The sequence below is a fragment of the Microtus oregoni genome, unplaced genomic scaffold, assembly GCF_018167655.1.
Source record: "Microtus oregoni isolate MIOR12 unplaced genomic scaffold, Mior012 000016F_ref0000370, whole genome shotgun sequence".
Classification (NCBI taxonomy): Eukaryota; Metazoa; Chordata; class Mammalia; order Rodentia; family Cricetidae; genus Microtus; species Microtus oregoni.
Window position 1 is genome coordinate 14132636 of NW_024543075.1, and position 24735 is coordinate 14157370.

The 24735-nt window shown below is 40.2% G+C and overlaps 2 protein-coding genes across 9 annotated transcripts in view; both read right to left on the reverse strand.

Moving 5' to 3' along the window:
- The window catches only part of Plekha1 (pleckstrin homology domain containing A1), a 56614-nt gene that overhangs the window by 16566 nt on the left and 15313 nt on the right, over positions 1-24735 (reverse strand). For 7 of the 8 annotated variants that reach the window (XM_041666211.1, XM_041666207.1, XM_041666212.1 and 4 more), the window contains exons 3-6: positions 22155-22211; positions 18181-18226; positions 8192-8289; positions 1780-1905 (exon numbers count right to left, since the gene is read on the reverse strand). In XM_041666211.1, the coding sequence (XP_041522145.1) occupies positions 1780-1905; positions 8192-8289; positions 18181-18226; positions 22155-22211 (327 nt within the window). The remainder of the gene's footprint in view (positions 1-1779; positions 1906-8191; positions 8290-18180; positions 18227-22154; positions 22212-24735) is intronic. The other variant, XM_041666215.1, reaches the window with a different exon arrangement.
- On the reverse strand, positions 9924-11685 carry LOC121457492 (methylsterol monooxygenase 1-like). Its single transcript, XM_041666216.1, is given in 2 exon segments — positions 9924-11528; positions 11531-11685. Coding segments are annotated over 2 exon segments (882 nt in total). The 5' UTR covers positions 11615-11685; the 3' UTR covers positions 9924-10730.

Here is a 24735-nt window from a genome sequence, read left to right on the forward strand (position 1 = left end):
CAGTACTTGGATCTCTGTGAGTTTAAGGCCAGCCTGGTCTACAGAGTGAGTTCCAAGACAGTCAGGGCTACACAGAGAAACCCTGTCTTGGGAATTAGGGAGCAGTCTACAAAGCATCAAAGTCTTTTAAAACCAAAAGACAAAAGTAATCAAAAGTAATGTGAATATCCAACACTGGTAACAGCTATTACTTTAAATTCTTGTTTATCAAATATTAATTTGCATTAAAAGTACATTTCCTCACACTCCTCCATTGCTAGTGGGAGTGCAAACTAGTTTGGATATCAGTATGGCAATTTCTCAGAAAATTAAGAAACAACCTTCCTCAAGACCCATCAATACCACTTTTGGATATATACCCAAAGGATGCTCAATTGTACCACAAGGACACGTGCTCAACTATGCTCATAGCAGCATTGTTTGTCATAGCCAGAACCTGGAAACAACCTAAATGCCCCTCGACTAAAGAATGGATAAGGAAAATATGGTACAGTTACACAACAGAGTACCACACAGCAGAAAAAAATAATGACATCTTAAAATTTTCTGAAAAATAGATAGATCTAGAAAACATCACACTGAGTGAGGCAACCCAGACCCAGAAAGACAAATATCATACGTACTCACTCAACAAATGGCTTTTAGACATAAAGCGAAGAAAAACCAGCCTACAATTCACAATCCCAGAGAACCTAGACAACAATGAAGACCCTAAGAGAGACATACATGGATCTAAACTACATGGGAAGTAGAAAAAGACTAGAGTTCCTAAATAAATTGGGAGCATGGGGACCATGGGAATAGAAGGGCAGGGGAGAGAAAGGGATGGAAGTGGAGAAAAATATACAGCTCAATAAAAAATAAAAAGAAGTATATTTCCTCAATAGCAATATAAGAAACTTAAGTTCATATAAAAGTTTCAAGTTCGTTATTTAAATTACATAAATTTATTTTCTCTAATACCTAGGTACATCATTACTTTTAGGATACAATCCAGCCAGAGTTGCAGCCCTCAGGTTGTAGGAAAAATACAAAACACACACGCACACAGGTTTTTTTAAAGAATTTACACATATTTGCAGATGCTAACCCAGCAACTTTACTTGAAAGCATTAGTTTATCTTGGTGTAGACCTGTAGCCTTAGTTGCAAGGCTGGTCTGAGCTAAAAAGTAGATTCAAGGACAACTTGGGCAGGGCCAGTGGGGTGGCAGGCGCCTTTAATCCCAGCACTCGGGAGCAGGCTCCAAAGCTACAGAGAAACCTTGTATCAAAAAAAAAAGGACAACTTGGGCAACTCTAAAAAGAACTATGATATAGCTCAGCAGTAAGGCTCAAGCATTAAATCTCTAAAATTTTAGATATAAAAATGTTCATTACAACATTGTTAAATAAAATAAAGGAAAGAAAACCCCTCCATTTGTCTACCAATAGAGGCTTATAAATTATGGTCAAATCCAGGGCAGGACTCTGCAGCCATTACAAGTGATAGAGACTTAACTTCTGATGCCTGATGTAAGATATGCTGCTACAAAGTCTGACATGTAACTCCCATCCCAACTTCTGCAGGGAGAATACAAACAATTCAGCTCAAAGAAGGATCAAGTGTTTATCTGTGTAACTTCTGATCTTTTTTACAATAACATACAAAAGTTTGCAAAGCACTTTCGGAATAGGAAACCAAATTAAAAGCTTTTGTAGTTAATAAATATTGAATCAATTCAGCAAAGATATTCTGTTTCAGTTTTGATGAAAATACAACAGAAGCACTGATTTGGTACCTGAGTTGGAGTGATGATGGGAACACCACCAACAATATCAGTTCTGTAAGACACTTGCTTCTTGCCACAGTCACCTTGGCGACTCAGGTTGTCAGAAGCCGGCTGTGAGTCTGACTGCTTTGGTACCTGGAATAGTAAGATGGATTATCATACAACCAGAACTGTATTTGCAACCCTCGTCATCATCACAGAATTTTCAGCTAGTTAGTATCTATAGACGACTGACAAACAATCTATTTGCAATACTGCAATTCAAGATCTCAGATTGCTCTGGTCTGGTAACACTTTAGGTCACAGGCATCACCACCTACTGCTGGTGCTTGTGCAGTCATTAGTTCACACACTTCCTCCACTCTCCCCTGGCCAATTCTCAGCACAGTTGGAGAGGGAAGCAGGGCTTAGAGGCAGCAGGGAACATAGGTTGAGATCCCAGCTGAACTACATTCTAGCCAAGTTTGTGCAATAAAATGAAATCAAACTTGGCATCAATTACATACTCAGTATGATTTAAAGTATTTTACTTAGGAATCCTCACAATCTTTCAAAGGTATTATCAACAACATGAATGACAAACACAACGATAATGGTATAAAAATGTTTAATTTAAAATTAAGTCATTTGCCCATCACCTGTGAACTACAGAGAAACTACTAACACTGTAGTCAAAGGCCCTACATGTACCAATGTGATTCCATCCAAGGCAGGGAATGTACAAAGGTATCACGCAGGAACATCACTAAAAGTTGTAATTCCCAGGCTCCATCTCCAGAATGAGTCTCTAGAACATTCCCCGAAAACTGGAGTTTCGGAAGGGACAGGTGCTTTTGAGGGACGGTGTTTCACAAACCACACTTAAGAAACCCTGCCCCACACTGTGCTCTCGTTCTACCTCACACTGCACTCACCAGGTCTGGAGGAAAGCTAGGATACACTGGAGGGCTGTGTGCATGAGAAGACCTCAACCCATCTATACTCATAAACAAAACTGTTCATGGATATGAATGGCTTATTATCTTAGGTAAGGTCATTTCTCGCACTGCCTCCCTTGTCAGGCTTTCTCTCAGGCCCTGGCAGCATCTCCAACTTCAAATGCATACTCCATGAAGCACAATTTTAAAAAAATCCTCAGAGACAGATATTGGGGTTCAACTTAAAGGTCAGAAAAGCAAAGCAGTCAGCTACTGGCTCTTACCTCAACCTCTGTCAGAAAAATGGCCATTCTGCCTCCAGGAATCTCAGAATGAGACTGTGTCTGAGCGCTGTCTCCTCCCGTTTTATAATCCTCTCTAGTTCTAGGATTAAGGGTGTGCACCACTACCATCTGGTTTCCATGGCAAACTAGTGTGGCTACTGGGATTAAAGGTGTGTGTCACCACTGCCTGGTCTGTAAGACTGGTCAGTGTGGCTGTTTTACTTTTCTGATCCTCAGGCAAGCTTTATTTATTGAAATACAAATGAAATACCACTATAACTCCCAATACAGTATCAAGCACTGGTGGAAACAGGAAGAAAAGAGAAAAGGAGCCTGGCACCAGTGGTGCATGCCTCTAGTCTCAGTACTAGGGAGGCAGAGGCAAGTGAATCATTGAGATCAATACCAGCCTGCTCTACAGAACAGCCTATTTCAGAACAGCCAGAGCTACACAGAGAAACCTTACCTCAAAAAACCAAAACAGAGAGAAAGAGAAAGGGGAAAGGGAGGGGAAAGAAAGGAAAACAGAAAGTGAAAGAAAAAAGAAAAGAAAGGGAAAGGAAGGAGAGGAATCCTGAATGCCTGTGGAATCCTAAGAGGCCACACTCTTGAGTGCTTTTTAAAGGTGATTACAATAGAGGACAAAGTGTTAGTTGTAGGCTAAAATTAAGATACCACACCCTAGAACGATCTGCAGATGAAATCCAGTACATTCTCTAGAATCACATAACTTAATTCAGTCATTTTACAAAGTGTGATCCTGTCAACCTGTCAATCTGAAGCCACAGAGAGGACCTGAGACTGCTGCTCTGTGGTGACCTACAAGAGGAGCAGTGGTTATCCTCTAGGAAAGGGTTCTGCTGCTTGTAAAGATTGCCAAAGAAAAGGCTTTCATAGAAACTTTAAAACATGCTAATACATGCTGCTTTACCGACTTTCCTTCCAGAAACACATCATACCTAAAAGCCTTCTCTGTGCAACCGGCCCACTGCTAACAACCCTCATAATAAAGTCTATGCAAGCACAAGTCCCCCGCCTGAACTGAAGATTACAATAAAAGTTATCTAAATTACCATTACCTTGTTTTCAAAGAAAAGTGCAAGTAAACTAGCCAGATATAAAGTAACTCCCTTAGAATTTATGAAAAACTCTTACTGAAAACGCTAAGGTAAAGAACCCCCATCCCAACACACACGTCCACCTGCAAATCAGCCAGCTGTTAATGAGCATCAAAGAGCCAGCTCACAGGGCAGAGGACAAACGCCAGGAATTAAATATTCTTCCCCGATTCTTATGTGACTATTTCTTGGGAAGGATCTGAACGTGTGCTTAGTAGGCATTTACTATGATCCCAACAGAATGTTTCAATATTAGAAAAGAAAATACTGACTAGAAAAGGAAGATGTGAGCAAAGCAGATATTTATGATGAAATAAATAAAAGGCTACAGCCCTCTCAAAAGTTACCGGGCAGTGAAATTCGGCCAGCAGGAATGAGTGCAGAGCTAGAGGACAGAACCTGAAGTGTTTGATAAATTCCTTGGCGGCAAGACCTGTATTCTCTCCATCTGACCTGGCTGATAGCAAAGGCTTGGTTAACACTGCAGGGCAACGAGGCATTCTTTAGACCAACACTCAGCTTACTTGTCCTAGCTAGCCATCATTAAGAAATCACTATGAAATCTCTGCTACAATTTCAAAAGACTAGTTTTTAGATTAAAAGCTAATGTAGACTTTTAAATTAGAACTTATTAGAACTTATAAGACATTTTAGAAATAGTGGACTTCTGCTTAGGAAAAAACTATGGGCATTTTCTCATTCTTAAGCCAGTAAAGGTCCAGGAACCACTACAGTGATGGCAGATGAATACACATTTGAAAGCATGCTTCCAATTTTGATTTTCCAAACTCAAGTAACATAATTTGTCCTTCAAGATTATTTCTTCTAATACTGCTGACCTTTTAAATATTTATGAGATAACTGACAAGGTTGGACAGACGGAAGGTGAAGACAGACAGACTCCAGTGGTGAAGAGCAGTGCACTAAGGACTGGACCGCTTAACTAATCACCATGCTCTTAGCCACAATACTCTAACAATCTCCAAGGTGAAACCACATTCTGGAAAACTCCAATTTTAAATTTCTGTATGTTTTAAGTGTACAGATGACATAGTATTCAGCAGACCACTAAATTATAGGTGATCAAAATATTATTTGGAGTGATTATAGAGAAACGTAAAACTATACACATACTAAAATTATAGAGAAAGGTAAAACTACACACGTACTAAAATGGAAATATTAATCTTTCAAAGTTCCTACATATAAATCATTAGACATTTAGATATGAGATTAGACATATCACACTCCAAAGTAATTAAATATGCAAAATGCCCATGAAGTCTAAACTGATCTAAATTTCTGTTAAAACATTTAACAAGATGTCTATTTTTTTCCTCTTTTTTATAAAAGATTTATTTATTTATTATGTATACAGTGTTCTGTCTGTATGTAAGCCTACAGACCAGAAGAGGGAGACAGATCTCATAGATGGTTGCGAGCCATCATGTGGTTGCTGGGAATTGAAATCAGGACCTCTGGAAGAGCAGTCAGTGCTCTTAACCACTGAGCCATCTCTCCAGTCCCTCAAGATGTCTATTTTTAACTACATACACACACATACATTTGGTTTTTCAAGACAGGGTTTCTCTGTGTAGCCCTGGATGCCCTGGAACTCGCTTTGTAGACCAGGCTGGCCTCAAACTCACAGAGATCAGCAGCAGCATGCCTCTACCTCCTGAGTGCTGGGATTAAAGGTGTGTACCACCAGCACCCAGCTATTTTTTTTTTATTTTATCTGTATGGGTGCTTTGCCTGCATGTCGTGTACCACCTACATGCCTGGTGTCTGTGAAGGCCAGAAGAAGGTACTGTGTGTCCCAGCACTGGGGTTATAAACAATTATGAGTATAGGGAACCAAATCCTTTGCAAGAGCAGCCAGTGCTCTTAACCAGACCCAGCAAAATACATCTTATTAAAGCCTGGGATCAAAACCCCGTGCCATTGTCCTTGGCTTCTCATCAGCCCTCATTGTTCGCCATGTTCAGAGAGTCCAGTTTTAACCCATGCTTTTTCAGTCACAGTCCAGCTGGCCTTGGTGAGCTCCCAGTAGATCAGCTCCACTGTCTCAATGGGTGGTTGCACCCCTCGTGGTCCCGACTTCTTTGCTCATGTTCTCCCTCCTTCTGCTCCTCATTGGGACCTTGGGAGCTCAGTTGTGGGAGCCTAGCCAGTTTGGATGTTCACCTTCCTAGATATGGACAGAGCGGGGAGGACCTAGGACTTACCACAGGGCAGGGAACCCTGACTGCTCTTTGGACTGGAGAGGGAGGGGGAGAGGAGTGAGAGGAGGGGGAGAAGGATGGGAGGAGGGGGAGAAGGGTGGGAGGAAGGGGAGGGAAATGGGAGGCTGGGAGGAGGTAGAAACTTGTTTTTTTTTTTTCTTCCTTTTCTCAATAATAAAAAAAAAAAACAAAAAAAAAAAAAACCTGGGAATTCTCTCCTTTTCCTGTTTACCTAAAACTGATTCCAGTCAGTTACCAGTTCTATATTAACATCACTGCACTTAAAATTACTGTATCTTATTTGTATTTATATTTTCTAAATATGAACTATAAAATCACAAAAATCATTATCAAGTTTCTCTAAAAACAGTAAAAATGCCATATAAAATAAAGCTGCAAGATCCCAAAAGCTAATTAAATATTAAATATTACCAGTTTCTCTTTCCTGCTGAAAAGCTTACAATGACATAAAAAACTATTTAGTCCCATGAATAAACAAGAGAGCAATTCAAGGCATTCCAACTTAGTAAAATGCTGAGATCTTTCTTTAAATCATTAAAAGAAATCAGTTCTGCTTATTTGCTGTAGACTATAAAAGCAAATCCAGGAAAGTACTACATACAGACTTTATAAAGACATCTTCCAGGCAGAGAATATTTATTAGGAGCTCAAAATGATCAGCTAAAACTTTTAAGAATGTAAACTTCTGAATCTGCTCAAAATATTGCTATCATGAAACTGCACAAGCCCCAAAATAACTTCTGCTTCGCATACAGCTCAGATGTGGTGTGTGGGCGTTTTCTGTCATGTGGTAACAAGCTGTTCTGATGCAAGACAAAAAAAATGATCTAAGAACAGCCTTGGTCGGCTATCTTAACTCTGCTGCTGTGAGGCACAGACAGAGAATCATTTACTTGAGATGAGGAATATATGCATTAATTTCCTGGAACATGCTCTTTGACCAAGAGTAGATTAGGATCAATAAATAACTATACTTCACTGAAAAAAGGTTTTAACTGATACAACCCCACACAGGAGGAGCTCCTTCCTAAACCATTCTAGGCAGCCTACTTTTAAGGAGAAAAGGCGCAGCAACAGCAGCAGCAGCAGCAGCAGGGGAACTTGCTCAGAAAGGCTTGTCTGACTTTAGGAAGGGGTTCTTTGCTCATTGCACTGCAGAATTCTGGGTCCAGAACCAACCAACAGGCTTGCCTGGGTTTCAGCCTCATAGCTTACCAGTGCTGAAGTCTATACAAGTCACTCAACCTTTCTGGAAAACTGAGGGAAAACCTTCATCTAAAGCCTTCCTGCTGGTATGGTGTAAATAATCAGTAAGTACTGATGTTCATTTTAAAACCAAACAGAAGAAAAGTTTAACAGCAGAGAGTTGTAGCATCAACAGGAGGGAAGAGCAGCAGGACCTGAAACTCCAGGGAAAAGGGCAGGTGATAGAAGTTTAGAGCTTCAGACATCCCTAGAGCACACAGGCAGGACCCTCTAGGCACCATAACTCTTCAGACTCAATCTCTAGAGCTGAGCCTTCTCCCCTTGTGCACATCCATCTCCTTTGCCTGCCATGGCTTAGAAAAGGGTAATGCTATGCCCATCCCCAGAGTAAGAGGTCCAAAGCCTTTCATCCTACTCTAGATATACAACAAAAACACAATCAGCATGCACAGTGATGGATCCTTACTGGAGACACAGTGAAAGGCATTCAGAGGCTGACCACCCCACGCACAAGCAAATGGCTCACATTCAGAACACATCTTTTAAACCATGCTTGAATGTGTAACCTGCTGGTAATCTGAGGATAATAGACACATTTTAAAAATGTAAAGATTACTTCTGTAAAGGGAAAATTTTAAATACATACTTACTGTAATTTTTATAGCTTTGTTCAAGACATTGACCCACTCCACTAAGTCTTGCTGATCATTGGCTTGTAGGAAGTATTTTCTCATCCCTGCATTCATAACTGTCAAAATAAAAGTACATGAAATAAAGTTGTTACCTCTAAATTATGTTTAGGACAGCTGCAAATGTCTTCCCAGATTCAACACTGCAACTCTTGGATTTCACAAAATACATTAGGCCATATAAAATACTGCTTTCAATGAGCTATACAGGCAAAACTCTTTCATGACCAGTTTTCATTAAATGCATATACTGCTAAATAGTGAGTTAGTTCTCCAGTCATGTATACTTCAAACCCAACAATCAGGAGGCGGGTAGATCTCTGTGAGTTCAAGGCCAGCCTGGCCTACACAGAGAGTTCCAAGAGCCAGGGCTATCCCACAGAGAAACCTTATCTCAAAAAAGCTAAACAAAAAGAACATCACAATGAAACATCACTTGGACATGTGCCTCCAAACTTTGACCAGCATTTCTGTGGAATAATTTTCTTGATACAGAAATAAGTCACAGAGTATTAACATTTAAATATTTTGCTTTGGGGGACTGGAGAGATAGCTCGGAGATTAAGAGCACTGGCTACACTTCCAGGGGACCTGGGTTCAATTCCTAGCACCCACATAATAGCTCACAATTGTCTGTAACTCCTCTTCCAGGGTATCCAATACCCTCTTCTGACCTCTGAGAGTACTGCATACTGCATACAAGTGGTGTACAGACCTGACAGCAAAATACCCATACTAATAAAATCATTTTAAAAGTAATTTTTAAAAATTTTGTTTTGGGTCAGGCATGGTGGCATATGCCTTTAATCCTAGGACTCGGTAGACAGAGGCAGGTGGATCTCTTTGTGTTCACTATCAGCCCGGACTGATAGTTCCAGGTCAGCTAGAGCCATATAACGAGACACTGTCTCAAACAAAAAACCAAAAGAAAAAAGAAAACCAACTTCTGCATTAGAAAATTGCCTTCCCTAATACTGAATCCCTATCCAGAAGCGTCTTCCCAGTTGTGTGCACAAGACCTCTAACACATCTCACCTGTACTGTTACTAGCATCTGTGCTACATATTCACCCTGGCTTTAAAGTCTTTAAGCTTAGAGGCTCAGAGTCTGAACCGTTCATTATTGCATAGCTTCCTGGTAGCTGCTCCTCCACTACGGATGATTCCTCTCTCTCTCCTAGCCCAAGTGGAGCAGCTTCATGCTGTTCCTAATGTCTAAGTTACTGCAACATCTCCACTGCACTCTTTCTGTCTTCTGACATATGTGAGAATAATCCCCTGTAACAATTACCTTGGGATGGAGAAACGCCTCAAATATTATTTCATTCAATGAAGCCTAGCTGATATAGCACTCTATTAACAACCTAATTATAGTTGCTAATTAGTAGATAACTACACCTTGCTTGAATTTGAATTTAATTATTGAGAAAGTAAGTTTTTCTTTTTTTTTTTTAACATTTATTTATTTATTATGTATACAATATTCTGCTTGTGTGTATGCCTGCAGGCCAGAAGAGGGCACCAGACCCCTTTACAGATGGTTGTGAGCCACCATGTGGTTGCTGGGAATTGAACTCAGGACCTTTGGAAGAGCAGGCAATGCTCTTAACATCTGAGCCATCTCTCCAGCACCGAGAAAGTAAGTTTTATATGGGTATTAGGCACCTGCATTTGCTTCATGAGCTTTATATATTCTTTTGCTCATTTCTCTCTTTTTTTTTTTTCAGACAAAGATCACATTTATTTCAACAGTTCTGGGTGCAGATGGAAGTCAATTTACAAAGCTCAAGACAACTTCAATGAACACTTGACACACACACAAGATATCAACAGCAGAAAGGAGCTCTTCAGTTTAAAAAACACCTCAAGTAATTTGAAAATCTTTAGACTATAATATTCTATATACATCACGTAAGAAATGAGTCAATTTACAAGATGCCAATAAAGTTACTACAATCAAGCAATCCTTCACAGAAAGAATAGTATAAATTGGTCAGCCCCAGACCAGAGTGGGGTTTCAGTCACTCGCTCTGTCAGCTAATATATTCAATTCCCATTATTTTAATTTTGGGTAAATTCTAAAAAACACTCATGTCTAAAGTCAACTAGAAGGCAAACATTATTGTTGAGAAATTTTCGAACTGACCAGCCTATGTAAAAGGATTAAAAGGCAATGTCAACTTCAGCCTGGGTGGCATGAAGTGGTAAGTTGTACATTAATACTTCCTCCAAAACCTGAAACCTTTTGGCGAGGTTAGCAAAATGGCCTTTAAAACCTCCTTGTGAAAACTGTACTTAAATATATATATTTATTTATTTCCACATATACAGAAATTGAATGTGAAGTAGCAAAGTTCCCATCTGGAAGATAATTAAAGGTCGTTAATGTTCTTTTTATCATTTAGCAGCCAAGTCCCGTGCTTCTTCCTGCTCCCCAGAAGCAGTGTTAGTTACCAGCTCCAGTTGAGGAAATGCATCTCCAAAAGGTGCACGAGGGGCGCTCATTCAGTCTTTTTCCCAAGCTTCTTCATCTTCTCAATGTAGGCATGATATTGGATGTCTGTCCCAAAGATTTTATCCCACCATGTGAAGGTGGATGCATAATTCCCAATGAAATTCATGTGGTGGAAATCGCGGTGCCGAGAACCCATATAGAAGGGGATGAAGTTCAACGGGTTGATGGGAATGTAATAGCCGCTATGGACATCGATAGTTTCTAGCAAACGGACAGTCACCCACGCCCAAAGAAGAATCACGTGATCGCACAGGAGCACAATGCCAATGAAAAATCCAGTTCCGAGGATTATGGTTTCTAAAGGATGAGCATATTCTGCTTCAATTCCGAATGGAGCCTGAAACTCATGGTGGATTTTATGAATGTATTTATAAATCCTCTTGTGATGAAGGAGTCTGTGCAGGAAATAGTGCCAGGTATCTTCAATGACCGCACAGCCCAAGCACCTTGCCAAAATCATATACCATCTTGGCATTCTTTCCCAATCATAAGGAATATTGAAATACTCTGTGAAATAATAAGTCCCACAAATCATAGGCAGCTGGATAAAAAAATGATTGAAGAGAATTCCTTTCAAACACTTCCATTGGCTTTCAAAGCTTTCTGGCTTATCCTTTTGAATTTTGTACTTTCTCATATAAGGTATAAACTGGAATAAAAATCCAGGTAGTGAGAACAAGAAATAGATGGCTTCATGAACTATGAGGGACCCCCAGGTAGCGATCTGGAACTTTGTATAGTTATCCAGCATGTAGCCCCAAGCGTTCTTAAAGGGCTCCTGCAGAGAGGGTTCTCAGGCAGCAGTGAGTCCACATACTCCACAGCCAGCGATGCTGAGCTGAAGATGTTGACACTTCTGTTTGTGGCCATTTTCAAGTCTCTGTGAGGAGCCTTTTATTTCTGGCGTCCGCGATTGACAGCGGTCTGGGTGCAGTACCGGCTGCTCATTTCTCTTGAGCTGCTCATCTGTAATTTACTGATCTGCAGGAGCTTTCCTATTAACCAATTACTTTATCATAAGTACTTTCCCTGTTAATTCTCATTTTCCCTGTTAATTCTCATGGCATCCTTGACAAAACAAATATTCTATCAATTTTCCTTTTAATCCTGTAGACTTTATGTATTTGAAAATCTCCATAATTTAAGCTTATACATATATTTATATTTAGCCTCTGATAATATTTTTAGCCCAAAATAATATTTGCATTTAACCTTAAATACAAATATTGTTATACTTGGAGCTTTCGCCAAAGAAAATAAAATACCAACCCTTTTTATTTTCTTTTTTCTTTTTTTTCCTTTGGTTTTTCGAGACAAGGTTTCTCTGTGTAACCGTTCTTGTTGTTCTGGAACTAGCTCTTGTAGACCAGGCTGGCTTTGAACTCATGGAGATCCACCTGCCTCTGCCTCAAGTGCTGAGATTAAAGGCATATTTTCAATGAAATTTACAAATGCCCCCTTAGGGACTGGAACTTCATAAAATACATCTGCAGACAGCTGTCTACAAGTCATAAGGGGCTCTTTAATTATACCTACTTATATCATATGCATGTGTTTAGAAAATCAAAGACTACTATAGAAGCTAATGCATCTAATGCACATTAACAGCCACACTGTTTAAATTGTTCAAATATAAAATCAACTTCCAAGGCCAGGCGTGGCAGCACACATCTTTAATACTAACCCTCTGAAAGGCAGAGGTAGGCCTATCTCTGTGAGTGCCAGGCCAGCCCAATCTACACAGTGAATTCTAGGAAAGCCAAGGCTGCAGAGTGAGACCCTGCCTCAAAACCAACCAACCAATAAAAAAACAAAAAAAAAAACTTCCAAAAATCTCCACCACAACATTGAATTATTAATGTACTAGCACTGAGTTGAATATGACTAAGAGAAGAAGGAAATGAAAACCCTCAAGGGAAAAGAAAAGTTATTTCTCAAACACACATGATTTTGAAATTGGGCCTGAGAACAAACTACTCTAAAACAGAGCTCCCTAGACTAAGTTGAAGATCACAGAAGTCAAAGCCTATCTTATGATGTGCTACAAAAAATTCATCTGAAAAGTAAAAAACTGTAATACACCACATTTTATACTTTTGTTTGTTTCTAGAATGGTGGTTTTCAATCTGTGGGTCTTGAATCCCTTGGGGGTTGAGCGATCCTTTCACAGGGGTCGCCTAAGACCACCAAAAAACACAGATATTTGCATTGTGATTCATAACTGTAGCAAAATTACAGTTACGAAGTAGTAACGAAAATAATTTGATGGTTGGGAGTCACCACAACATGAGGAACTGTTCTAAAGGGTCACAGCACGAGGAAGGCGCGGAAGCACTAGAGAACGTGTATTTCAGCATAACTAGGAACTCCGTAAGACAGATCTGCTGCTAACATACAGTAGTCAGCACAGTATTCCTCCAGACCTTGTCCACTGTCAACTCAATGGTACTTCCTTTCCAAAATAATGTTTAGGGCATCAGCTCAGAACACTGAAGAAGTTTATGATCTAAGAGAAAAGGCTTACTTAGTTCTTCCAGAGGATACAAGTACGACTCCAGAACCCATGTGGCCATGTACAACTGTCTATAACTCCAGTCCCAGGGAAATCTGACAGGGACCACCAGACACACACCTGGTGCCCAAACATACATGAAAGCAAAACATCCATACACACAAAATAAAATACCAAGTTTAAAAATAAATAGAATCTAACAGTGGACTACAACAGCTAGCACAAAGCAAATGTATATAATAAACATACTTCTAAAAGTGTAATGTTTATATAAGACTTTTTTGAAGGAAAAAAGGAGGCCAACATAACTAAACTAAAAAGACTCCTTGCCGTTTGAGATGTAGCTCGGTGTTTGTTACCACACGCAGGCTCTGGGTTTCATCTCTAGCCCCTAACCCCCAAAACAAAAAACTAAAACAAACAAAATAACACAACTCTTGGTGTACCTTGTCATTGGAATAAAAAACTCGCATGCTTTTATTTCATGGCAAGGGGAGCAGAGCCATCTGCTACAAACTACAAAGTCAGGAATTAGCAAGGCTCCCGAGCACTGTCTAATCTGAGCCCTGCTCTCCGCACCTCCCCATCAGCAATGTCATGCATCCTTTCCCAGAGAAAAAGTGGCAATGCATGTGAAGACGTGGACACGGGGATCCTCTCCATCATTGTCCTCAGGCTTCCAGAGAGGGAATGACTGAAAAGTGGTGTGTATGCGGTGCAGGGGAGGAGTGGACATGGAAAGGAAGAAAAAGCTGTGACTCCCACAAACACAAAGCTAGGACACCTCTGGGTTGCCAAGCTTGTTTGCTTCCTACCTTTTCACCTGAGTACATTTTTATTCAAATCCTTACAACAGAGGAAATAAAACAAATGCATAAAAACTACAGCACAGGCATTGATGTAACTGCAGCAAAAACCCTCTCACGACCCAGGACCAAAAGGCCATGACTCAAATGTGTTAGTGTGGCCACAGATTTAGTGGTGATGAGGGCCTTTCTCATTTCTCTGGTTTTCGCTCCCCCCCCCCCCGGGAGAAAGTGGCTGGTGGCCTGTGATCTGCCATCCTCTTGAAATGCTGAGATTACAAATTTATAAGTGAGATTGTCACATCAATTTCTCTATTACCTCTTTTTAACTTTTGCTGATTTGCCTTAAAAAAAAAAAAAGTTAGCCTGGTGGTGGTGGTTCATGCCTTTAATCCCAGCTCTAGAGAGGCAGTGAGGTCTCTTGAGCTTGAAGCCAGTCTGGTCTACAGAGAGTTCCAGAACATCCAGGGATACACAGAGAAACTATGTCTTGGGGAGAAAAGAGAAAAAGGTTTTCTTCTGCGTTTTGCATTACTTGTTTCTTTTTCTATCTGACAAGTCTTCTCAAATACTAAGTAATTCGGGCTGTCTGTTACTATTTTTAAGAGGGACTAAAAGGCCGGTTGTGCCCTCTTGGGTTGCCTAGCGAAAACATCCAGATGTCAGGACCACCCTTCAACTTTTGAGGGGACTCAGGCGCTACCCACCTATTGCTGGCTGCAGCTGGCTGCAGCTGGCTGCAGGTTCCCTGGGGCTGCATAGGACAGGGCTACTTCAGTATTCAGATTCTCTTTTAATCCTCCTTTTCAGTTTGTGCCTCATTCCTTCCCTTCTCTGGGATTAGTGCTAGTTTCTATTTCTGGACACACCACACATCCCATTCCCTGCTGGGCTGGGGGAAGGGTTGCTGCCGACGTGAGCCAAACGGAGACAGAGACTAGAGTTTTGGTTTCTGTTGTTTTTTTTTTTTTTTTTTAAGACATCCAAACAAAGAACCTGTTCTCAGTCCCCCTTCGCTGTAGCTTCCCCATCCCCCAACAGGCGCCATTACCTAAGCCTATTAGAGAGGGATGGGGCAGGGCACTGAAATGGTTAGCTCTTCAATTGGCCTCTTTCTCTGCTCTGCAAAAAGAGTTGCTATTCTTCCATCTGCTTCCATATTTATACACTGAGGGCCACCTGCTCATGTCTCCTACCTTTATCAAAGATAAGGTTTGAGTGTTTCTTGTTTCCCCTGTTTCAGGCTAATTAAAGATAGCCTGCCACTTTAGAATGTAGTTGGGGTTCTAGTATCTCTCTGAAGGCAACTGTTTTATGAATCTCTATTCCTGCCAGATGCAGCGGACTACAGAAAAACGAACAAGAAGTTCATCTTATTCCTTGATCCCAAATAAAATCACCTACTCTAATTAGGCCCAATAACAATGAATGTTGAGTTTATTACTATATAAAAAGTTTCTATACCCCGATATTAAGTATCTCTGCTGATGCAGCAAACACAATCAAGCTGAATTAAGAATTAAAAGACCGGACTTAATAAATAAAACACACCAGGATGGTCTTCCAAGAGAGGAGAAGGGGAGAGGGAACAGGAAAACCACCTGGCCTTTCCTTAGGAGGCCTTTAAATACCCTGTGGGTGTGGTCGTGAGGAAGAGCCACCATTTCTTGTGCTTTCTGAGACTGGGAAGGGTTTGAAGTGGGGAGAAGAGGGCAAGGCGGAATTCCACTTGAACACTTTAAACAATATCCTCAAACTAACAAAGCGGAGATATTTTAAGTGTTAAAAGGATGTGTGTTTGGGTTAGAGGTGTATTTCGCTCAGTGGTAGAGCATTTGCCTAGTGTGCCCAAGTCCTAGGTTCAAAATCCAGCACTAAAAATAAGCATGTGATCATATATTCTAACAGAATTCTCTGTTAGGTGATGAGCCCTAATAGCCTTCAATTCCAAGGCCCTGAACATCCTCTTATTTAGTAACCATAATTCTAATCTGCAGCAATGTATAACTTTTACAAAAGTTTCTTAATAAGGACAAACACAGCAGGCTTCCCTGAGCAGCTAACTTCAATCTGTTCACAATGGCTTTTAACTTACTGGACATATGAGGCTGCTATCAGATTCTGCTCTGAATACCAACCTGCAGGAGAAAGGCACCCTCTACACTCGGAAGAAAGCAAAGAACTTTAACATTAACATTGCCCCAAAAGTACCCTTTTTTAACTTCAATGTAAAACAGTCCCCCTTTTATAGGAGCTAATCAGTCTTAATTTCTGTCCCTTCCCACTTTAACAGACTGAGAGGCACCAATTTCCTCAGTTTGAGCTACCACTCATTCTCTCAACACACTCTAAATTTCTCCATATATTAATGCACACTAATTGTAAAAGCCAAGAGGTTTCACTGAGCCCTTCTGTCCCCCTGCTCCCTGGATCCTCTCTTGCTCGCGTTTTAGTTCCTTGCCTCACTGCTATAACAAAACATCTGACAGAAGCCATTTAAGGAAGGAAGGGTCCATTCTCGCTTACAGTTCCAGATGCTACAGCCCTCACAGCAGGTGGCAGGTCACACTGCATCCACAGTCAGGAAGCAGAAAATGATGAACCTCTGTGCTCCGCTTACTTCCTCCCCAAACCCATGTAATGGTACTACTCACATTTAGGAAGTTCTTCCCACCTCTGTTAATCTAATCTCTAGGTCAGATTAACTCCCTCACAGACTTGTTTCTCCACAGGGTTGTTTTCATGATGGTTCTAAATTCTATAAGATGACAATCAAGATTAGGCACCACACCCTAGCATCCTGCTCCACACTGTTCCACAGAAGAGAAGGTTCTCTTCTCTTTCCCTAACCTTTTCTACTTTTGGACCATTTTTACCTCTAATTTGTACATATTAGAAAAAAAAAAAAAAAAGGCCACTTCTTGGTATATGCCTAAAGGAAATGAAATCAGCATACAAGAGAGAGTCAACTGCAAACCAGTCAGTCAGGATAGGGAATCTGCCTGGGTGGAGGCCAAATCTCCCAGTCTCTGTACTTCTAACGTTCTTCTAGCTTCTCTCACCCCATCAGTTCCATCCCATTTAAGATCTTAAGTCACATGACTCACCCATCTGCTTAAGTCCCTTGCGTGGAGCCAGCAGCTCATTCACCTTCAGGCACTCTCTACTTTCTTCCCTGTTTCAAAATGAACTGTGCTGCTTGTCAACATACCACACACCCTGACCTCTGCCTCCAGCATCTGCCTCCAGTTCCTACATCACGTTCTCCTCCCCTGCACACCTCTGCCTCCAGCACCTGTCTCCAGTTCCTACATCACGTTCTCCTCCCCTGCACACATCTTCCCATGAGGTCTTCTTTCTTGTGACTGGTGGTAAAAAGTGGTCCGTGATTTACCTGGCCCCCAGCATGGGGTGTCCTCACCCATGGTGGCACCTTTGACTCTATATCCCTGTCTTCTGACGGCTGGAATGATAACGACAGATATTATATCTGTCAGTTAGCCTGAGATCCTTGAGGCACCAATCCTCCTTATTCTCCCAGAGCCCAATGTGTCCTAGGCATTCACTGCACACCTATTCACAGCCTATGTAACATCCTCAACTCCTCCTGCCTCCAAGGTGTGAATATCTCATTCCCTTGCAAAAGACAACATCCTTTGCATTATTTCTGTGGTCAACAGAGAAAAAAAAGGTACAACTAAAAACTACCTGAAATTCTGCTGGGTGAGATCACGACAGTTACATATGAGTGTGGGGGGTTATGACTAGAACAAGAAGAGGAAAGACACGTGGGGTTGGTAGCCGGGGTCAAAGTTTTATTCCCTCACCTGGGTGATAGGTGTAAAGGAATTTCATATAAATTTATTCAGCCATCGGTTTGCTTCTTGTGACTGTATTACTTTTTTTCAGCCTAATATAAAATAACAAGCAGAGTTCAACCCCTTGAGCCCACATGGTGACAGGAGAGAACTGACTCCTGGAAGTTGTTCTCTCATCTCCACACGAATGTTGTGACACACACAAATAAATAAGTAAATAATCGTTTTTTAAGAACTAAGAGGAGGTTGGTAAAATGATTATCATTTAGAAAATAAAATAATGTAAATATGGCTACTTACCAAAACAGAACTCTGCCTTTGGCCTTAACTTAGTTGCATCACTAACCTAGTAAGAAAAAAGAGGTCTGAGTTATTCCTTCTCCACATGTTACATATAATACTCAGCTTCAAATACTATACAATCTTCCACATGCACAATTTCCCACTTAGCATACCGATCTGAAATTAAAATTTAAAAGCAATCTAAAGATAGCAAATTAGATACAAAATAATCTGGGTCCCAATTGTAATATAAGACAAATGATACTTCTTTTTTTTTTTTTTTTTTTGGTTTTTCGAGACAGGGTTTCTCTGTAGCTTTGGAGCCTGTCCTGGAACTCCCTTTGTAGACCAGGCTGGCCTCGAACTCACAAAGATCCTCCTGCCTCTGCCTCCCAAGTGCTGGGATTAAAGGCGTGCGCCACCACCGCCCGGCGACAAATGATACTTCTACAGTTTCTTTGAATAACTTCTTTTCTCCAGAAAATGTGAAGAAGTTGAAAGTGTACCTGTAGGCATTGTCACACACACTTTTATAACATAATCTACAACATGCCCTCAATGAATACAAAAAACTATGTATATCCCAAACTTGTTTCTATGTTGGCAGTCAACTGAAGTGAAGATGGTAGACTGCAAGCTTGTTTATCTCAAGTCCAAAGCCCAGAAGGCCTTAATCTCTTTGAGGAGTAGCATGGCACTCAACCTCCTCCTGTTGGAGGTCATGAGGTGCAGAACAGCTCGTCTCATAAGCTGATACAACTAGCCACACTACCGCAGTACTATTCCTCTGAGTAAGTTCCCTCAGACCCTATTCGTGACCTCTGCTGAGCTATTCCCAGTGACAGGACTCATATTTGGCATTTCAAAATGAATTCCTGACAAATCCCAATTCACAGCCCAGTCACGATGAAGTTTGTTTCAGGAATAAATCCTAGGGAAAATCACATGCCTAAAGTGGAGCAATAAAATTGTATAGTCCAAACTACAGAGTTGAAGGAGAGGCACTACACAAACAGGGTTACATTTTAACTCGGAATAGTGAAGCAGGGGAAACAGTGGCCACTCCCTGCCTGCCTCACGGAGCTAACTAATACTTCATTTCAAGGACAATCTCCATTTTAAAAACTACAAGGCAACAAATGAGATACAGGTTGGTAGGCAGTACTCCATTCTCAGCAGTTTATTACAACTAATCCTTGTGTGTCACTCTGTGGACAGTGAAAAGCACTTGGCAGTATGTTTGCATTGTAGTGTACATGTACCATGGGTAACAAGGAAATTGGGGGTCAAAATTCCATTCTTACAATGGAATCCTACTTCTCCCAATAACCATCTCCATCTCCACAGAGATAGGTTGCAAGTCATTCTGAAAAACATTTTCTACAATTTTGTTTTGTTTTGCTTTGTTTTTTCGAGACAGGGTTTCTCTGTAGCTTTGGTACCTGCCCTGGAACTAGCTCTTCTAGACCAGGCTAGCCTCAAACTCACAGAGATCCGCCTGCCTCTGTCTCCCAAGTGCTGGGATTAAAGGCGTACACCACCACCACCCAGCTCTGAAATACATTTTCAATGTCTCAATTTACAGAAAATTGTCTTCTGAAATTTTACAGTCTGGCTTGAGCAGAAATGTTTCTGTTTAAAAATAGTCAATCTTGGGGCTGGAGAGATGGCTCAGAGGTTAAGAGCATTGCTTGCTCTTCCAAAGGTCCTGAGTTCAATTCCCAGCAACCACATGGTGGCTCACAACCATCTGTAATGGGGTCTGGTGCCCTCTTCAGGCCTGCAGGCATACACACAGACAGAATATTGTATACATAATAAATAAATAAATATTAAAAAAAAATAGTCAATCTTGTCCAGGAACAATACAGATATATTCTGCCAATAAGAACAAATGCTGTATTATAAAACTGATAACCAAGTATTTTACGTATAAAGATGGGTATCTTAAATAGAGGCTATAGTAGTTTGAATGTAATTGGCTCCAATAATCTCACAGGGAGTGGCACTATTAGGAGGTGTGGCTTTGTTGTTGTATGGCCTTGTCTGGAGGAAGTATGTCACTGTGGGGGCAGGTTTTGAGGTTTTCTGTGCTCAGGATACTATCCAGTGTCTCAGTCGACTTCCTGTGGCCTGCATTTCAATATGTAGCCAGCACCATTTCTGCCTGCACATTGCCATGTTCCCCACCATGATGATAAAGGATTGAACCTCTGAAAACTATAAGCAAGTCCCTTCAATTAAATATTTTCCTTAGAAGAGCTGTCGTGGTCATGATGTCTCTTCACAGCAATAGAAACCCTAAAACAAGGCAGACTGGTGTCCTGTTAAAGCAATCCACACCTGCCACAAGACAATAGCATATGCTCAGAAGTACTAAGTGTGTCACTACCATCAAAAGTACTAAAAGTGTCAATAGTACTAACATTTGCACCTCATATTTTAAATTATCAACAGATGCTCAAACTTCTGTGTAAAACAAAGTTACACACACAAACAAACCCATAGGGCTAGCATAGCACCTTGGTAACTTAATCTTAACGACAAAACACTAATTTAAAAAAAAAAAGGGACAGTGGTGGTCTTCTTTAATCCAGCACTTGGGAGACAGATGGATCTCTGTGAGTCTAAGGCCAGCCTGGTCTAGATTACTGCATAGTAATCTTTGAAACAGTCAAACCTACAAAAAGACCCTGTCCCCCACCTCCCCAAAAAAGTACCCTGGCATGGTTTACTACACCTTTAATCCCAGTACTCTAAAGGCAGAGTCAAGGAGATCTTTGAATTCAAGGCCAGCCTGGACTACATTGTGAATTCACAGACAACCAAGATTATATGATGAGACCCTGTCTAAAAAGTAAAAAACAAACAAAAAGGTTATTAAACAAACATATAACCTAAATTTTTGAAAACTAAAATTTAGTACTACAAAATCTATTTCATTCATTCATTCATTTTGGTTTCTCAAGACAGGGTTATTCTGTGTAGCAGTCCTGGCTGTCCTGGAACTTGCTCTATAGAGCAGGCTAGCTTTGAACTCAAAAGGCATGTGCCACTACTGCCTGGCACAAAATCAATTTTAAGAAACAGAAATCAGTAAAAGCAAAGTAAAAAGGAGAAACCATCATTCCTTCAACATGATGACAGTGCACATTTTTCTCAAAATAAAACATAGGGGGTGGAGAGAGTTCAGAGGTTAAAAGCACTTGCTGCTCTTTCAGAGGCCCCAATTTCAGTTCCTAATATCATGTCAGGTGGCTCAAAACCATCTAACTTTAGCTCCAGGGGATCTGTGCCCTCTTCTGAAATCTGCAGGCACCCACATACACATACAAATAATAAAAATAAATCTTAAAAATGTCAGGCAATGAAATTTTTTAAATTGGGGGAAAAAACCTTTAAAAAGTAATATAAACTTAGCAACTCTTTCCTAGAACTTCAAGACAGAACCCGTTAGCTGACTTTTCTACGGTCTTTTTGTTCATTATTTAATTTTCAGACAGTGTCTTGCTGGTAACCAAAGCTGGCCTTAAACTAGCAATCCTGCCTCCACTTCTCCTGCTACCAGTATTACAACTCTGCCACTGTCCTCAGCAATTTCTCCCTTTTGTGACATCCAGGTACCGATCATAAAAATTAATATTACTTGTCTAATTTGTCATATTCTATAAATTAATCTCATATTTCTTCCTGTTTCATCAACTTAAAGAACTAGTCACAGTAAGCAGGGGCAATCTTCAATATTACTGGAACCTGAGCATCACTGCTAAATGACAGAGAGAAGCTATTTTGATCTGTTCACCCTCCCACCTGGGGACAGGAATTCACATGAGAATAATGCAATGAAAACTGCACAGGATGACACACACCTATAATCCCAGCACTCAGGAAGATGGAGAATTCAAGGCTAGCCTGGGCTACATAGTTAAGAGGCTTTCTCAGAAACACCAAAGAACAAAAAAGTTAAATTTTAAAAATAATATATAGTCTACCTTTGAAATGTAGGTAAGTTTAATGGCTCCAACCCGTGATGATCCCGAAGGCAAGTTCTAAAAATAAATATTAAAATACAATTATTACCCAACATTATTTATGTATTGTATAATATAGTTCAAATGTACTAAAAACATTTGAAAATTTTTAAATAACATTTTATAAATATACTTTATTTGGTTTACACATTTACTAGATCTGATATCAAGATAACAGAACAGGACTGTGGGTGTGGCTCTGTGGTAGCCTAGCATTTGTGAGGCCACAGGTTCTAATCCCTGCAGGCAAAAAAGTGAAACAAAATGAAAAGATGACAACTGGGATAAGGAAGTGAGTCTCCATGCTCCATCATGGTATAGCCTAGAGCTAAAGAGATGTCTTTTTCATTGTAGCTAAACTAATGTTCTTTTTTGAGCTTAAAGATTTATAAGATCAAATTTTGTTTATGTAAGCAATGGGAGAATATTTAGAGACACAAAGCAATATAGTTTTAATTAGTTTTTAAAAACTATCCATTTAACATTGATCTAGTAAAACTTATCAAATATATCTTTAAGAATATTGGCCTCTTGACCCCAAGCAGGAAGTAGATCCAAGCCTTGCTCAGCCATTCTGAGAGAAGTTTCCTCCTGTAGCAGATGGGAACAAATACAGAGACCCTCAGCCAGACACTGTGTACAGTGAGAGACCTTGGAAACTCAGCCATAAACAAGATGGCTCCATCAAATCCCTCCTCTCAGGGAACCCAACAGAAGAGTAGGTAGAAAGAGTGTAACCGCCAGAGGACACATCATTTAAAATGGTTTAAGTGCTATGCTATAAACTACTGTAATGCTTTTTATCTTTCAAAAATATTAACTCATTCCCTTTTTGATGGAAATGTGCTGTGTATACTTTTAAGTCCTCAGCCAAATACCAAACTTTTCAAGTCTCTTCAAATTCACTTCCTAGTACAGATAGATACTTCATTAATTCTGTATCATTACCAGCTTCCTCAGCAAAGCATCGCCATAAAATGAGTCCTTGTAATAGACTCGAGTGGATTTTTATTTTTTTTTTTTTTTAATATTTATTTATTTATTTATTTATTTATTATGTATACAATATTCTTCGAGTGGATTTTTAGACTGAAGTCTAGTGACAAAGAAAGCAGTGGAAAAAGGAAGTGGCTCTCCAAGGGGAGGCAAAACAAACTGCCTATTAACCAAAGCTCGTAAGCACTTGGACACATGTGATGAAATGGAACCATTTGAAGTTGCTACTACTTCTCAGTCATTCAAAATGGCTCTAAATTGACAATCTCATACGGCTTAGTCCTTATATTTAAAGGTGAAACAAACTTGGTATTAATGACTACTATCCTGACTGACTGAAACAAGATTTTAAAAAGTTCACTTAAGGGCTGGAGAGATGGCTCAGTGGTTAAGAGCATTGACTGCTCTTCCAAAGGTCCTGAGTTCAATTCCCAGCAACCACATGGTGGCTCACAACCATCTGAAATGAGATCTGATGTTCTCTTCTGGCCTGCAGGCAGACACACAACAGAATATTGTATACATAATAAATAAATAAATATTAAAAAAAAAGTTCACTTAAGCTAGAAGAAAACTGTAAGGAGCCAGGAGGTGGTGGCGCACAACTTTAATCCCAGCACTTGGGAGGCAGAGGTAGGTGGATCTCTGTGAGTTTGAGGCCAGTCTGGTCTACAGAGTGAGTTCCAGGACAGCTAGGACTGTTACATAGAGATCTTGAAAAACTCAAAAAAAAAAAAAAAGGACTGAAAAAAGACTTTAAATTCTATACAATATTCAGAAAACTCAATATACTAATTACAAAAAAAAAAAAAACAAATGTCTTTTAAAAAGTTCATGTGAGCTGGGTGTGGTGTTCCACACCTGTAATTCCAATGCACAGGAGGTAGAGGAAGGAGGATCAAGAGTTTAAGGCCAGCTTGGGCTTTATGTGCCCCTGTTTAAAAAACACAACAACAACAAACGAAAGGCTAAAAGTTTAGCTCTCAGTGGGATAGCCTGAGCTTAGTACAGATGGGAGCAATCACCAGCACATGCCTTACAACCGCCCCCATAGGCACAAAAAGTGTGAAAAGACCTAGCTGAGTGTGAAGTTTAGAAGACCCCTCCCTACCAAGATGGATTACTAATCCAAACACTCTGTAGAGATCTACAGTGACTCCTTTGCCATTGATACCCTGAATCCAGGGATCATCTCTTCTCCACTTCTGGGCCAAAGTCAAATCCAATCTTCAGGTCAATTTTAAATGTCACCATCTCCAGTATGTCAGCTCCCTCTGCTTTTTATAACTATGCCTTTTTCTGATTCTAAGTCTGTGTTTCACACATGGTAACAAATACACTTCCTTTTTTAACTAGCTTTGTATATATCTGTTAACTGAGAAGTTTTGGTAAAAGGGAGAATTTTAAGAAAAATCTGCAGAAGAATTAAAAAAAAAAATAACAAAGGGTTTTATGGGGAATTCAGAAGAACCATATGTAAGGTCCTCTGTAAAGAGGCCAATCAGGGTAAAACGCTGACAACCTACACCCTGGCTCTGCAGAATCC